The sequence below is a fragment of the Bubalus kerabau genome, chromosome 1 (assembly GCF_029407905.1).
Source record: "Bubalus kerabau isolate K-KA32 ecotype Philippines breed swamp buffalo chromosome 1, PCC_UOA_SB_1v2, whole genome shotgun sequence".
Taxonomy (NCBI): domain Eukaryota; kingdom Metazoa; phylum Chordata; class Mammalia; order Artiodactyla; family Bovidae; genus Bubalus; species Bubalus kerabau.
This window is the reverse complement of record NC_073624.1, coordinates 139,021,585-139,039,379: the sequence shown is the minus strand read 5'-3', so window position 1 is coordinate 139,039,379 and position 17,795 is coordinate 139,021,585. Positions and strand designations below refer to the sequence as shown.

At 39.1% G+C, this 17,795-nt stretch overlaps 1 protein-coding gene across 4 annotated transcripts in view; it reads left to right on the top strand.

Moving 5' to 3' along the window:
- Window positions 1-17,795, top strand: part of ANK3 (ankyrin 3) — a 365,564-nt gene that overhangs the window by 290,340 nt on the left and 57,429 nt on the right. For all 4 annotated transcript variants that reach the window (XM_055589804.1, XM_055589787.1, XM_055589801.1 and 1 more), the window contains 3 exons: window positions 14,168-14,379; window positions 15,927-16,134; window positions 17,191-17,287. In XM_055589804.1, the coding sequence (XP_055445779.1) occupies window positions 14,168-14,379; window positions 15,927-16,134; window positions 17,191-17,287 (517 nt within the window). The remainder of the gene's footprint in view (window positions 1-14,167; window positions 14,380-15,926; window positions 16,135-17,190; window positions 17,288-17,795) is intronic.

Below are 17,795 nucleotides of genomic sequence, written 5' to 3'. Positions count from 1 at the left end.
AGCATCTTAGCCAGTATTTTGATCAGTGATATATATATATGTACTCTTTTTTTTTTTTTTACTAAGCAACACAATTATCAAGATTAGGCTATGGTCCTATAGTATTTTTAAAACTTGCAAAACCTTTCGGTGTGCACAATCAAATTGTAACTCCAGGGAAGTCGGTCAGTCAGTTCAGTCGCTCAGTCGTGTCTGACTCTTCGCGACCCCATGGACTGTAGCCTACCAGGCTCCTCTGTCCATAGAAGGCAAGTCCAAAGAGGAGGGGAACTTGCACAATGGAGTTTGGTCATTAGGGTTATGAACTGCGGATGTCACACAGACCGGAATTCTTGTCCTGGCTCCACCACTTACTAACCCTAAGTCTCTCTAACCTCGTAGAGAACTAATGGGGAATACATGAGCTGAAATATGTAAATTTCATAGCACAATGTCTGACACATGAGAACCACACTCAAAGTTAGCCATACGCACAGTTTCCATGTACATACAGTTGGGCAGGAGAGCAAGCAGGGGCAGAAATCTTGCCTCTTCAACTTGCCAAGTCATGTGCTCTGACACTGGCCTTGAAGTCAAGGGTCATTTTTATCGAATTTTTTTTTTTTTTAAACCTACTGTCTGGTTACTACGCCATATACTTGGAGGGCTGTGTCCACTTCAAGTGGCTGCCCTTTTCCAAATCACACAAGGACACCACCGGGGCTAGTGGAATCCCATCACCACCACCCATTCAGGGAAGAGTAGGTTGATAGATCTAGACTTCCAAAATTTGGACTCTTAATCTAGTTGTTTTTCTATAATACTCCCTCACCTCTGTATCTTCTCAAATGAAGGATGCCCTATTCAGTCGCTAAGTCATGTCCAACTCTTTGTGACCCCATGCACTGTAGCCTGCCAGGCTCCTCTGTTTTCTCTATCTCCTGGACTTTGCCCAAATTGCTCATGTCCACTGAGCCAGGGATGCTATCTAACCATCTCATCCTCTGCCCGTTCCCCTTCTGTCTTCAGTCTTTCCCAGCATCAGTGTCTTTTCTAGTAAGTCAGCTCTTCACATTGGGTGGCCAAAGTATTGGAGTATATTTCAGCATCAGTACTTCCAATGAATATTCAGGGTTGATTCCTTTAGGATTGACTGGTTGGATCTCCTTGCAGTCCAAGGGACTCTTAAGAGTCTTCTCCAGCACCACAGTTTGAAAGCATCGATTCTTTGGAGTTCAGCCATCTTTATGGTCCAACTCACATCTATACATGACCACTGGAAAAATCATAGCTTTGACTATATGGACCTTTGTCAGCAAAGTGACATCTCTGCTTCTTAATACACTGTTTACATTTGTCGTAGCTTTCCTTCCAAGGAGCAGATGTCTTAATTTCATGACTACAGTCACCATCTACAGTGATTTTAAAACCTAAGGGGAAAAAAAAAAATGTCATCACTTCCACTTTTTCCCCTTCTATTTGCCATGAAGTGATGGGACCAGATGCCATGATCTTAGTTTTTTTTTTTTTTTTTTTAATGTTGAATTTCAAACCAGTTTTTTCACTCTCCTCTTTCACCATCATCAAGAGGCTCTTTAGTTCCTCTTCACTTTCTGCCATTAGAATGGTATCATCTGCATATCTGAGGTTGTTGATATTTCTCTCAGCAGTCTTGATTCCAGCTTGTGATTCATCCAGCATGGCATTTCACATGATATACTCTGAATATAAGTTAAATAAGCAGGGTGACAATATACAGCCTAGTTGTACTCCTTTCCCAACTTTGAAACAGTCAGTTGTTCCATGTCCAGTTCTAACTGTTGCTTCTTGATCCGCACACAGGTTTCTCAGGAGCCAGCTAAGGTGGTCTGGTATTCCCATTTCTTTAAGAATTTCCCAAAATTTGTTGTGATCCACAAAGTCAAAGTTTAAGGCTTTAGCATAGTCAGTGAAGCAGATGTTTTTCTGGAATTCCCTTGCTTTCTCTATGACCTAACAAATGTTGGCAATTTGATCTCTGGTTCCTCTGCCTATTCTAAACCCAGCTTTTACATCTGAAAGTTCTCAGTTCACATACTGCTGAAGCCTAGCTTGAAGAATTTTGAGCATAACCTTAGTGTGAAATGAGTGCCATTGTATGGTAGTTTGAACATTCTTTGGCATTGCCCTTCTTTGGTATTGGAATGAAAACTGACCTTTTCCAGTCCAGTGGCTAGAGGATGCCTATAAAAGTGCTTTGTGTGGAAGAAAAGGTGACAGAAATGTCATTTGCTATTTAAGTTTTCCATTATGAATCAAGGTACCCTCTTAATTCTTGTATGATTCCAAAAGACATGATGTGTATTCAGGAAAGACGGTCACTGCAGAATAAGATGGAAACGAGTTATTTGTGGCACTAGCAAGCTCAGGAACAAAGGCATCAGTGATTATGCTCGTGAAGCAGGCGTGTTAGCAAAGTTCTACTGAAATAAGAGGCTAGAATGACACAGAGGACAGTTGGTCTGGGTGTGAAGAACCTGCTGTTACCACTAAGGTATCACATAGCAGGAGCCACTTTTCTATTTGGCAGCAGACATAAATCTTGTTCTAGCACTTGTTCACTGGTGTTTTCTTGGGAGAGAAAAAGGTACCGCAAAACAAAAGTACTAATTCTGCTCCTGCAAAAGCATCATCTTTCAAGTGCAGCAAATTGAATCCACTTTGAAAGTTTAATTAAAAACTTACTTGAATTAAACTAACAAAGTTCAATTCACCATGTTTAAAATTGTGCTTCCAGTGAGAGGGGATATGGGGAGAGGGCTGGATTAGGAGTTTGGGATTAGCAGATACAAGCTACTATATATATAGAATCGGTAATCAACAAGGTCCTACTATATAGTACAGGGAACTATACTCAATATCCCATAATAGACTATAATGGAAAAGCATATGAAAAACAATATATAGATCTGTCTGGATCACTTTGATGTACAGCAGAAACTAACACATTATAAAACAACTAAAGTTCAATAAAATAAATCAAATAAATTCAGACCCCAAAGGGATGGTGTATAGTTTGTGGTTATACTGGACCTGGGAGTAATATTTATGAGTAAAAGAATCCTTCCTCCTTAGAGGTCTTAAGAATTGAAGAGTTTGAGAAATGCTCAGTCCTGGACTGGCCAATACAGTAGCCACTAGCTACATGTGGCCAGAGAGCACCTGAAATAGGGCTAATACAAACTGAGATGTGCTACAAGTATAAATATAAAATATACCACAGATATGAAGATTTAGTGCCCCCCAACATACATCTCATTTATAATTTCTACATTAATTAAATGTTGAGATAGTAACATTTGGGATATACTGAAATAAAGAAAACATACTGTTAAAAATAATTTCACCTGCTAAGTCACTTCAGTCGTGTCCGACTCTGTGCGACCCCAGAGACGGCAGCCCACCAGGCTCCCCCGTCCCTGGGACTCTCCAGGCAAGAACACTGGAGTGGGTTGCCATTTCCTTCTCCAATGCATGAAAGTGAAAAGTGAAAAGGAAGTCGCTCAGTCGTGCCCGACTCTTAGCGACCCCATGGACTGCAGCCTACCAGGCTCCTCCTATTTCTCTTTAATTTTTTAGTGTGGCTATTAATTTTTTAAATTATATATATGGCGTGCATTATATTTTTTCAGACAGCGCCACCATGGACAGTAGTAGATTTTGCTTTATACATAGTAGGTCTTAAATCTATTAGATTTTAAAATCAAAATCATTACTACCTGAGTATCAAAAGCATGCTTTGAAGATATGTGAATTTTGCTATTATTTTAAAATCCCAATCACTGTATTGGAACAAAATGTTGCTGAAGTTCTCCAAACAGTATTACAGCACTAGGAAAATATTTCCTCACTTGTTAACACTGCTTAACGTTCAGATGAGAGCAAATAAAATTTTATGGTAATATATTTTAGATTAAATAATTACATATATTGTTTTCCTATAAATTGAAGTAGGAAAGGAAAATTTATACTAATTATATAGCTTAACAGAAAATAAAATGTTCATAATTTATTGTCTAACTATATCAATCATATTTTAGAAACGTGCTTTTCAGCTAAAAATTGCCACTTTGGTTCTTTTCAATTGAACTAATTTTTACTTTATCAACCATGAGACCAAGCAGTGATCTTAAATTGTCAAGTTAGATTGTAGAATCAGTTGAGCACTGAAAAGTGGAGAATGTAGCTTTATGTTGCACACAGCACCACCTGTTGGAGAAATCTATTACCGATTTTGAAAAATTCTGGAGGAAAAAGTAAAAACTGAACTTAACCAAGTCAGGACTTTGGTTGGAGTGTAAAGAAAAAAAAAAAAAAATAGAAAAAGCATGCTAAGAAACTATTAATTGAACCATAACACAATACTAACTTGCTCTCAGTCCATTGCCGTATAAAAGTTACTTTAAATCAATGGAATGATGCCCACCGTGTCCATAACTGGACCAGAGCAATTCCATCACCCCTGCTAGTCAGGGAATAAAAACAGGACCAAAGCAGATGAGCAGTACCAATGCCAAGTTTTATACACGTCTGTGTAATGGACTTTCTAGCAATTCCATGTCTTAATGAACCATTATTGGGTCCAAAAATGACATCAGACATCCTGTCACAGATGTCAGGCGGGGGGCCTCAGCGCCCTCCAGGGACAGTGGAGGAGTGAGAGAGACTGGGCCATATCCTGCATCGCCTTCAGTGTGGGTGCGAATGAGGCCGACTTGCAGGTCTAGGCCCCTCGGGGTGCAGTGCACTTCTATGTTTGCGCCACATGCTGAGTTACCGATTGGTGTTTAGCTTTAAGACATTATATCCGATCCTGATTTTGAAGATAGGATTATATTCATTGTTTCTTATCTGGATATAGTGCCAACGGTTAAAAGAAGGGTTGAGGAAAGTTATGTAAGGGGGCTAATTGCTTAAAAGGCTTTTTATTTACATAAATAGAAAAGTAATCTAATGTGGAAGAATATTTTTCTAGACAATAACATGGAGAAGCAGATGCAAAGAATACGAGGCTTCTGCAGTCATAGCAGAAAACCTTAGAATGATTGATTATTCCAGCGTGGCCAAACGTGCCCTCCCTCACTTCTCTTCCTCCAGGAAGCATTCCCTAAAGCCCAGTCTAAGTTAGATCCACCTGGTAAATAGTCTGCGGCACCTGGCCTGTCTTCTGTAAGCAGCTTTGAACTTTGCTCTCTTCACGGTGGACTCTAAAGTTCATGTGCGCCGAGAATGGCTCTGACTGATGACAGTCATTATGCCCCATGTACGTAACAGCTCTTAGCAGCGTTGTCTCTTCATCATAATGTGTTGACCGAATGAAGAAATGAATGACTTTTATCTGGGCATGTGCTGCCATTCTCGGTGATGCATTTCCTCGGTAATTTACTGACCCATATCTAAGAGAGAAAGCAACTTCTAAATGAACGGATGCCACAAATGAGGAGAGGGGGGTCTGGGAAGCAGGAAAAGGGCATGTAATGATTAGAAATTAGTTTTCTAAAAATTAACTTCAAGATATAGGGTCATTAGAAATTATAGGGATTGGTAAACCTGGAGGGAAAACCAAACAGATATGTCATTGTTTCCAGACGTTCTGCATCATTAGCCCTCAATTACTTGTGCAAATCTGAATAACAAAGGTCTCTACCTTGGTGTAAAATAATGCTAATTCAGACAGATGAATAGCAGATGCCAGAATTCAATTAGTTAAATTACTAAAATTATGGGACCTTTCTGTACAATCTTTGCAACTTCCCATGAATCTAATTTTTCCAAAATAAAAATTGAAAAAGTTCCTACTATGTTTTCTTTGAGGAAGAAGGGTCAAGTTTATAATTTGAGGGTTTTTTCCTGTAACCTCACAGAGGGCTTGTTCCAAAAGTTGCATGTTCAGATGGAGCTGAACTTTGGTTCCAAGAAATGAATGTCTATAATTTTCTGAAATATTTCAGTATATTACAAGTGTGCTATGGCTCCCCATATTCTATGAAAAAAAAAATATTAGTTCCTCAGTCATGTCTGACTCTGTGATCCCATGGACAGTTGCCTGCCTGGGTTCCTCTATCCATGGAATTCTGCAGGCAAGAATACTGGAGTGGGTAGTCATTCCCTTCTCCATGGGATCTTCCTAACCCAGGGATTGAACCTAGGTCTCCTGAATTGCAGGCAGATTCTTTACTGTCTGAGCCACCAAATTTTATAGCCAGAGTTAAATACTATAAGTTTATGTTTTATTTCCCTCATTTCTCCCAATTTATCTGCTACCTAGTTTTCTGTTATTGGGAAATTTTCCCTTAAAAACTGAATGAGATGAAAATGATAGCAGTTCTTATTTATACACTAGTAGAGATGCAAAACAGAAATGGTGTGATTTTTCTTTAAAAGAAATCCAAACTTAGATCTGCCACAGGCAGGCTCTATGGCTCTCCTCTATCCAAGGTTGTATGACCTTGGAAAGAATATGCAACCTGAGTTATGTCAACAGAGCTATGCTGGTGGTTTTGTATCATTTATTTGTCATATCTATTGCAGAGGAAAATTTCTTATCCTGATCTTATACACAAGTAATGTAGGGCTCAGAGTTCAGGAATCTGTCCAAAGTCCAAGCTCACTGGTTTGAGAACTGGCTTTGAACCTAAGATACTTGTCTACAAAAACTTTCCACAGACCCATATGAGCTAGCCTGCCCTTTTGAATTCTGATATTCTAAGACTCCATTTTTTTCTCACCACTCATTATTAAATACTCCATTCTTAGAAGAGCAAGCTAAGAGAACATTCACATGACCAGAAATGAAACCCCAGATACAGAAATCATCCTTTGTGAAACCTTTAGCTTGCATTTCTTCTGTAGACTATTCACTCTCAAACCTGCAGATCACAAACAGCCTTTAGAAAACAGATTCCATACAGGAAAGAGAGTCATGGACTCATTTAACCACGTTATCAAGACATTTATGACATGCATGTAAGAGTGAGGGCAAACTGATCAAGGTGATCGTTTAAATGCTTTAAGAAAAACTTATTTCGTGGGCATGTGATTTCAGTTCTGTTATTTATGGTTCATTGTATTATGACCTTCATAAGCATTCATATTTGCAAAGCATTTTATGATCCTTCTTGCTCTGTTGCAAAATCTCATTTACAGAGAATGCTGTCACACCTTTAACCAAGAAGGAAACTAAATGAGTTACAAGGTACTTAAGAAATGTACCATTCATCAGCAAGGCAAGAATGCTGGAGAACATTAGCTTCCATTTCTCATTCCACTGTCATCAGAGCTTTCTGCTTCTGGAGTGAGCCAATAAGAAGTCATGTCATCTTTTGGATCAGGGTGTTTGCATATCTATCCACTAAGTGAAAGTCACTCAGTTGTGTCTGATTCTTTGTGACCCCATGAACTATACAGTCCATGGAATTCTCCAGACCAGAATACTAGAGTGGGTAGCCTTTCCCTTCTCCAGGGAAGCTTCCCAACCCAGGTATCGAACCTAGGTTTCCCACATTGCAGGTGGATTCTTTACCAGCTGAGCCACAGGGAAGCCCAAGAATACTGGAGTGGGTAGCCTATCCCTTCTCCAGGGGATCTTCCCAACCCAGAAATTGAACCGGGGTCTCCTGCATTGCAGGCGGATTCTTTACCAACTGAGCTATTAGGAAAGCCCTGATACCCACTACTCGTCCATTTATCATTATCTATTCACTGGTCATTATCTATCCACTACTTATCTGTTTATCAACCACTAACCAGTGGTTCAGTGTTAAAGAATCTGCCTGGCAGGCAGGAGATGCAGGTTTGATTCCTAGGTCAGGAAGAGGCCCTGGAGAATGAAATGGCAACCCACTGCCACTCCAGTATTCTTGCCTGGGAAATCCCGTGGACAGAGGAGCCTGGTGGGCTACAGTCCACGGGGTTGCAAAGAGTAGGGCACGACCTAGTAACTAAACAGCAGCAGCAGCAGCCCCTGTGCCAGCTAGCCTGCAAACTGTGTTATATAGTGGTTGGTGTCCACTGTCTGTGTGGTTTTGTCGCTTCTCCCACCTGGGTCTTAGCTCTAAAGCAGACCAGCTAAGTTAATTTGGGCAAGTCACTTAACCTCTCTGAAGTTCAGACACTTGCTTCACCAAAATGCTATGTGGACAAAATAGTAATTGACCTGCCACAAAGTAGACATGCAGTAAGTGTAAATTTTAACCTTCCTCCTGGCCAAACCTATTTCAGAACTCACCTTTCTTTTCCCTTTGATGTCGGTGTATGTAAGAGAGAGAGGGGAAAAAAAAAAAAACAAAAAACTTGACTAGTAACGGATTTAAAAGAGAGGGATTCCAGAGTCCTTTCATTGTGCAGGCATTAGAATCATCCTGAAAAGTAAGAAGATTTTAATATTTGTTATGTCCTTGTCTCCTTTAATTCTATAGCTATGGAGTGGTTTAGTATTTCCTTTTAAAAATCATTTAAAACTAATAAATATTTATTGTTCCCCCATAAGTACCTCTTCTCATATTGAAATGTCCTTGTTTTTCATGGGATCCTGTTGTCATGTTTTCAATAATTTGGGGTCTGGATACTTAAAGACAGATACAGGGTAAGAGTCTACTGAGACTTTGCTTCTCAACTATGTTAAGTCATAAAGTCACCTGAGTTGAGTAGGGAGGTTTCAGGGTCCATCCCTGGGCTCCCAACTCAGAATCTCCATTACAGAAGCCTAGGAGTCTCTGCTATTAACACATAACACTGTGTTACTTCTGATGTGGCCAGTTTGGGGGCACACTGCTCTGGGAGCTAGGTGACAGAGGGATTGCTAACAGCTTTAAAAGAGATTGACTACAACACAGAGGGTCCCTGAGCACTGGCAAATCCTAAAAGATGTCAGAAATTGAGCATGAAGCTTCTCCATTTACCACTCATTTGCTGTATCTGACGGGCACACCACACCCATTTGGAGTTGCCTTAGTGCTTCACGCAAGGTAATGTGGCCTACATGTGACAGAGTGACCTCCGTTACCCAAAGTGGCAGTTCTTCCTAAACCCACTGCATTTGCTTCCAGGGCAAACATCTGTTTCTACCTTGTTGTTGTTTTTCAGTCACTAAATCGTGTCCAACTCTTTACAACCCGTGGACCACAGCATGCCAGGCTTCCCTGTCCCTCACCATCTCCCTGAGTTTGTCCAAGATCATGTGCATTGAATCAGTGATACTATGCAACCATCTCATCCTCTGCTGCCCTCTCTCTTCTCCTTTTGCCTTCAGTCTTTCCCAGCATCAGGGTGTTTTCCAATGAGTCAACTCTTCGCATCAGGTGGCCGAAGTGTTGGAGCTTCAGCTCCAATGAGTATTCAGGGTTGATTTCCTTTAGAATTGACTAGTTTGATCTCCTGGAGAAGGCAATGGCACCCCACTCCAGTACTCTTGCCTGGAAAATCCCGTGGATGGAGGAGCCTGGTGGGCTACAGTCCTTGGGGTTGCTAGGAGTCAGACATGACTGAGCACTTCCCTTTCACTTTTCACTTTCATGCATTGGAGAAGGAAATGGCAACCCATTCCAGTGTTCTTGCCTGGAGAATCCCAGGGACGGGGGAGCCTGGTGGGCTGCCGTCTATGGGGTAACACAGAGTTGGACACAACTGAAGTGACTTAGCAGCAGCAGCAGCAGTTTGATCTCCATGCTGTCCAAGCTACTCTAAGTCCTCACAAATGTACATGCACACACAAACAACACCCACAAACACAAGCAGCTAAGAAGTACACATTATCACAAGTCCCCAGAAAGATGCCTTACTCCTTCCATTGGGTCCAGACTGATTGGAGTAAGCTTAATACTCACAGGATTCACACTTGTTACATTTCAGTTTAGGATATCTGTCTTGTTTGAAGGATGTAATTTCAAGGCAGAGTCCATGTAAATTGCTTGCATTATGTGGAATCCTGAGCCATTTCTAAAGGAGGACATAATCATAGCTTTGAGACAGAAGGAAAAAAAGAATCTACTTAGCTGATGGTGATGAGTTGCACAGCAGTTGAAACAAACTATAAGAACTTTCTCAGTTGGAGCAGACATTATGAACTCTGGGAATTCAGACTTTTTAAAAATAAGCCAAATCATGGGAAAGGAAATATATCTGCTCTGAATGGAAACTTTTATTCTCTGTCAAGTGCTGAATAGGTGAAAACTTGCCCGGAATATTTTCCTGAACAAACTCTTTGATTCCTTCCTGTTTTTTCTCTAGTAGGCTTTTAAAATTATTGTTATTATTTACTTTTGTTTTCTTTTTCTTCACTAGAGACTCAGTATTTAGGTTTTGACAGAGCAGAGGGGAAGGAGATGGTTAAAAAAACAAATGTTGGACCAAGATTCCAGTTCCATCTTTGATCTGGGTTGACCCTGTTTCTCTCCTAGTTAACAGTTAACTTGGTACTGGTTATTCTGTAAAATGAGAACATGTCACTGATCCAATTACCTAACCATCTGTTTACCTTTATACACATTTCTGTGTAGCACATGCCATAGTCTCAGCCCTGCGTCTAATAGAGGAGGTGGACGCGTTCACAGTGGAGCGATGGTAGGCAGGTATGGTAGGTATCAGGGGAAACGAAAGGAGGTTTCTGTGAGTAGCAAACAAAACAAAACCAATCCCCTCCCCAAAGTGTAGGGATTGTAGCAATTAAAACCAGCCCAGCATGTAAACCCAAAGGTAACACTGTCTTATTCCCCACCCTCTCTTCACTTCACCTCCAACTCCAGTTCCCAGTGCTAACAGCGTAGAAGGTTTCTTCTGCAAATTTCTCTTATAAAAGTATACCAACATAGATTATGCTTTTCCTCTAAAAAGGATCATACTATGCATGTTGCTCAGCATCTTGTTTCTTTCCTCACTTTACACACATGTCAATCACTACCTGTCTGGCTCCCTCCTTTGCTCGCGGCTCACCTCTAACGTCACCTCCTCGGAGAGGCGTTTCCTGATCCTGCACCCATTAGACTGTACTCCGCCTGTGGCCGTGACTTTAGTTTGCTCTCTGCTGTACCCCTGGTGACTAGACCAGGGCCAGCACACAGTGTGTCCTCAGCAAATCCTTGGTAAATGGATGGATCTGAATCCTCCAGTCACTTGCTGTGGGAGTAAGAGTGTGGATGAACGGATTTATCAAACCAGTGCCCTTACTGATGGGCACACAGGCTCTTTCAAGCTTTAGTCATTCAAGCAATGCTGCTTTGCCTGTGCTTATCAGAGAATGTCTTCCCTGGTGGCTCAGACAGTAAAGCGTCTGCCTACAATGCAGGAGACCTGGGTTCAATCCCTGGGTCCAATCCCTGGGTCGGGATGATCTCCTGGAGAAGGAAATGGCAACCCACGCCAGTATTCTTGCCTGGAATATCCTGAAAATCCCATGGACAGAGGAGCCTGATAGGCTACAGTCCATGAGGCTGCAAAGAGTCGGACACAACTGAGCGACTTCACTTTCATTTCCCCTTTATAAAAGTATGTCAGAAAATGGGATTGCTGGGTCCAGGGATAGATGCATTTTCATTTTGAATAGAAGATGCGCAATTACACTATCAAAAAATTATTGCTATTCACACCCACCAGCAATGACTGAAAGCATCTGTTTTCCCCCAATTTTCTCTGGGTATTATTGGTTTTTAATCTTACCTGGAGGTGGGTGTAGCAGGAGGTTGAACTGTGTTTGAATTGGTATTTCCATGTAAATTACAAAGATTGAGTATTTTAATATGTTTATTGGCTGTTTTGTGTGAATCGCCTGTTTATAACATTTTGCCCATTTGCGCTGGTTTCTCTGTCATCTTGTCAACAACTTGTAGCTGCCGTTAGTATTGAGCATGTTCGGTCTTCATTTGTTGTGTGGCTGTTACCTTTCCCAGCCTACCTTTTGTCATTCGTTTACTATCTTTGCCATAGAAAGCGTTACATTTTTATATAGTCAAACTGCCTTTTACAAGGAGCTTAGCACAGTGCTCTGTTGTGACCTAGATGACTGGGATGGGAAGAAGGCCCACGAGGGAGGAGGTATATGTGTAATATAGCTGATTCACTTTGCTGTGCAGCAAAAACTAACAAAGTTAAAAACTAACTAAAGCAAAACCTTCCTAATTAAAAGAATTTTTTTTAGGAAATAAATGTTATTTAAATTTTATAAAACTGCCTTTTAGGCCTCTGAGTGTCCATTTTTTAACTTTATATTTAATTGGAGGATAATTGCTTTATAATATTTTATTGGTTTCTGTCATATATCAATGAATATGATTCAGAAAATGAATCAGCCATAGGTATGAGTGTCCAGTTTTGAATATGAAAGTTTCTCCCATCCAAGGCTAAAAGATGCTCTCTTGCTTTTTTTTTTTTTTGGTGATATTTTAATTTTTAAGTAATTAAGTCTCTTGTCCAAAGGGAATTTTTATTAATATATGATAAGATATAGTGATTGAGCTTTAGCTTTGTTCTTCCAAATAGATTTTCAGTTATATCAACATCATCTTTTAAATAAACCATTTTTTCCTGACTGGATTAAAGTTTAAATGTATGGCTTTGATTTAAATATACTAAATACATAATAGATATATAAAAGTAGATATATATGGATTTACGTATATACTATATATGTATATATGTGTGTATATGTACACATATATGAAGGTAAATCTATTTCTTGATTCTATTTTGTCTCCCTGACCTACTTGTCTATTCTTATATATTTCTTATACATATTTAATGTCTCTTTATATAACTCTTTGATTGTGATATTTATAAGTTTGCAAATTTTATAAATTTCCCCTTACAAATCTTTTCTAAAATACTTTTCTACTCTTCTTAGTCTCAAATATTATTTTGTATGTTGTTTAAAATCATTTATTTTCATTAAACCTATCAGAATTCTGCATAAAGTTGGGCTTTTGAAAGAAATCCATTTGGCTTCACTGTAGGAAGTGGAGTGGAGTAAGGGGAGGCGAGGGCAGGGAGATGGTTAAGGGGTGGTGTCGGTAATGTGGATTTCCCAGTGGCACCAAGAGATAAAGAATCCACCTGCCAGTGCAGGAGATGCAAGAGACGCGAGTTCAAGCCCTGGGTTGGGAAAATCTCCTGAAGTAGAAAATGGCAACCCACTCCAGTATTCTTGCCTGGAAAATTCCATGGACGGAGGAACCCGGTGGGCTACAGTCCATGGAATCACAAAGAGTCAGAGACCTGGTTGAAACAGGGTCTGAACCAAAGGGATGACAGGAGAGTACACCATTTCCAAAAGAGAACCAACTGGACTTTGATCTTTGGATATGAAGTACAAAGGAAAGTCAGTCAAAGCTAGCAGACTGGAGGACTGGGCAAGGTGTAAAACAAACCACCCACCAGAGTGAGGACTACAGGGCAAGAAGTAGGTTTGCAGGTGGATGGAAGGGAAGATGTGTCCACTCATAGGTACATTGAGCCTGATGGATGAAGGCCATTGATGAGTAGACAGATAGTGGTGATGATACAGATAATTTGGGTAATTTAAAAATATTTTAGGGAAGTCCCTGGCATTCCAGTGATTAAGAATCCACCTTCCAGTGAAGGACGTGTGGGTTCAGCCCCTGGTCAGGCAGTTAAGATCCCACATGCTCGCAGCCAAAAGAACAAAACATAAAACAGAAGGAATATTGTAACGAATTCAATAAAGACTTGAAAAATGGTCCACATCAAAACAAATATTTAAAGATATTTTAAAGAGATTTTCAAATAAAGTTCCAGAGTCTTTCGCACATAGTGAGGTACTTACTTTCTTGTGAGGCCTTTCTATTTTATGACTCATTCTCTGGGCAGTTGAGGGCATTATTATAAATAATTACAGAATTAACATATCTCTTCTTGAAGAGCAGAAATTTGTCCATTTGTGGCAAAAGGCCAGTTTTTGAAAATGTTTATTCCTCTTTAGTAGAAATATTTTTCTACAAATACTGCCTATGAATAGCTTTATAAAATATTTTTGCAAAGCTTAGTATTATTTTAAGGTCACTATGGTTTTCTCTATATCATAAAGCTCTGTTTTGACTACTGAATCTAAATAATAGCTGTCAGAATGACACATCAGTTTGTCTCAAGGTATTGTGTAGATAGGCATATTCTCATGGCTTTTTCATTCATTTTTTCTTTTCAGAACTTGACAGCCTGGAGGAGTTAGGGAAAAAGCGCATCTGCAGGATTATCACTAAGGACTTCCCCCAGTATTTTGCAGTGGTTTCACGGATTAAGCAGGAAAGCAATCAGATTGGTCCTGAAGGTGGAATTCTGAGCAGCACCACTGTGCCCCTTGTCCAGGCTTCTTTCCCAGAGGGTGCTTTAACCAAAAGAATTCGAGTAGGCCTCCAGGTAATGTTCACAAAAAGTTTTCTCCTTGGTGCACAGAGAGAGCATGTGAGCATGTTCTGCTCTGAAAACTGCTGTCATGACTCATCCTAATGATATATTGCTAACTGAAGCATTGGGCCATTGGGGAAATCATCAATCTATTTTAAATAAAAAGTATAAAGTTAGCTAAGAGGTTTATCAAAATAGGTACATATTTTAGGGTTTTTCTGTTTAGATGTATCACTTGAAACATCTTTTTTTTGTTTGTATGATTAAAAAAAAAGATGAAAGATCTTTTTTTTTAATCATAGGTTATTGGTTTCAGTAATGTGGAGCAACAAAGAAACAAACCATATTTCATTTGGTTTATGATATGCCACATCACAAAAATCAGTAATAGTGAAACTTGCAAGCTTTCAAATTTTAGTTCAAGCAAATCATAAATGCTGGGTTTTATCCAACCAGTTGGAACCTGTTTTGGTTTGGAAAGCTGGCTGAAAATCTTGGCAAGAATGGTCTTTCTTGTGTTTATTCATTTCTGTTAGAACCTAGCCAGAACTTTTTTTTTCTTACTGAATAAGGAAAATAACCTGAAATAACTTTGTTACTTAATATAGTAATTAATAATTTGACTGAGAGTTCAGTAAACATTTGAACCTAAAGAGACTACCTTATATTTCAGTAGTATGAAGTTCCCTTCAACTGTCTCCCCATATTGAATATTTTACCAAATAGCAAAGAAACAAAAAAAAGAAGAAGAAGAAATTAGCCTTGTTAGACTAGAATTGACGTCCATTGAAATCTCGTATGCCTTTTTGTTACTTAACTCTGGAAACATCCATTTTTACATGAGTATAAGTTGCCTTTGTAGTATTTTACTAAATGCCCTGCATAGGTATAAAATATACTAGACTCAGTGTCTGTTGTCCTTTGGATTAGACCGAGAGGTTTCTCTGCTCTGAGATCCGATTCCCTCTCTTTCATGCAAGCCCAGGCCTGTGTTCTGTCGGGGACATACTCGAGCTGTTAGTTCCTGCTACAGTGTTGTATTTGATTCATTCTTTCCTGAAACAGAAAGGATAAATAAGAGAGACTTTTTTTTTTGCCCCGTAAATTTTTAATAAGTTTTCTTTAAAATAACAAAAGTTCTGGGGGCTTATAGTCTCTTCCATTTCCAAATACCAATAAACATATTAAAATATGCTAAACTTCACTCAGTAAAACATCTAACATTAAAAAATGACAGACAATTCCAAGTGTCAGCAAATACTCAGAACAACTAGAACGTTCACACCTGCAACCAGCATTTTGGAAAACGGTGTGGCGGTTCTGTTGTAATGGTGTTCATATGTGTACCTCAAACAGCAATTGGGCTCTTAGAAATATAACTACCAGAAATCCATACATATGGACATCACCAGGCATACACAAGAATGCTAACAGCAGAAGTAAGCCTTTTTGGTTGTTGTTTTTGATCTTTTCCTCCTCAATTAAAAAGTCAACTTTCTGATAAGAGAAAAATGTCCAACTTCATTTAAGTCATTTAAGGTCCTCTCTCCTGTCTCTAGGCCCAGCCTGTTCCAGATGAAATTGTGAAAAAGATCCTTGGAAACAAAGCAACATTTAGCCCAATTGTCACTGTGGAACCAAGAAGAAGGAAATTCCATAAGCCTATCACAATGACCATTCCGGTGCCCCCAGCCTCAGGAGAAGGTGTCTCCAATGGGTACAAAGGAGATACCACACCCAATCTGCGCCTTCTCTGTAGCATTACAGGTTTGGTTAAGTTGTTGCTGTTCTTGCGGGTTTTGCCATAGCACTTGCAATGATTCTGTACAAAGACAGAAAACCTTTAAACATCCCTATCAACATTATAAATAGAGTAGGAAAAAAAAAAATACATTTTACTTGTCCATCACCTCATCTCTATTATCCCTGTAATTATTTCTTGAAGATGCTGATAGCATGACCGTTAAAATTCAGTGATACCATTTTTCCTGCTTTTAAGTTTAGTGTTAATAATAGAGCTTTTTAAAGGTGATTGAGGGTATTACTGAATTTACTGGAGCATCTAGTAATCTCTCCGTGACTTAGGTTACTGACCTAGAAACACTCTGTAGACTATAGGAAGTTGGATGGACTCTGGAGAAAACAGAGGCTCCCACAGAGCACCAAGAGTAGGGAAGAGCCCAGTGAATACATGATTCTTTTTACCTACTCTGTTCACAAGTGTGATCCAAGAGACTAAACATGCAGGGTTTAGGTGATAGGCACCTTTTGTGATAAGCTCCCAGAATCCAGAGCTGACGCATCATCTGATTAACCTAACGTGATGTTTAACTTAAAGTCCAAGGTTAAGATAGGTTTTCTCATTTGTTTTTTTCCAAAAGAATAATTTTAATGACTGGTTCCCCTTTTAGCCTAGAAAATTAAATGATTCAGGCAGTATAAAATGGACTTCCTCTTAACTTTCTGATAGTTCTTGCCATTGTTGTATTTTAAAAAATCATATTGTCTACCTGAAGCAACAAATCTTTGCCCTTGTAGATTGTGGCTTAAAATGAAGTTGTGTGCCCCAAGTTTAAGCCATTCATTAGTATCTAGACACACAGAAAAGTAATTTTTTATCTAATCTAATATTATCTTACAAGGAGATCACTATAAGCTGGTAAAAGGAAAGGAGAGAGGAAAACCAACTTTAGTGCATGTCATTAATTGAAAGTGTTCAAGTTTTACAAGTTACTGGCTATACAGAAAGAACAGGATGATGATAAAAATTTTACAAGGAGCATATCTATAATAAAGTCAATATATCTGCTGCTGTTCTCTCAGGGGGCACATCGCCTGCTCAGTGGGAAGACATCACAGGAACTACTCCTTTGACATTTATAAAGGATTGTGTCTCTTTTACAACCAATGTTTCAGCCAGGTATGGAAATAAAGGCTTTTAAAAAGCACTAGGAATTATTTTTTATTACCTTTTGGAAAGTAAAAAAATGTTGTGCTTAATACCAGTATGATTATTCTTTAAAATGTGGATGGTAAAGTTGGGCCTAACTCCAGAAATTTTAAATTCATTTGGATGTCATCTTATCCAGTCCTCACAGGAAGCTGTAAGATGGTAAACTTGCTTCTTCCAGTAGAAATTCTTAGCAATTCATAAAAACTAATAGGATTTCCTTTCTCTCCCATTTTCTATCATTAAATTCTTGTTCCTTCCAAGGTGAAGTAATAAATTCTTAAACGGGGGCAGAAAGGAAGGTTTATTATGGGTATGTATAAGATGGGACAGAGAGTTTTATGGAAAGGAAAATAGAGGAAAAATTCATTAGCATTTTCTTAGCAAAATCATAACAAATAATAAACATAGGGTTTCTTTGTTTGATAAACACAGTAAACATCTTTGGATTTGTTTAAATGAACAAGTAATGTTTTGG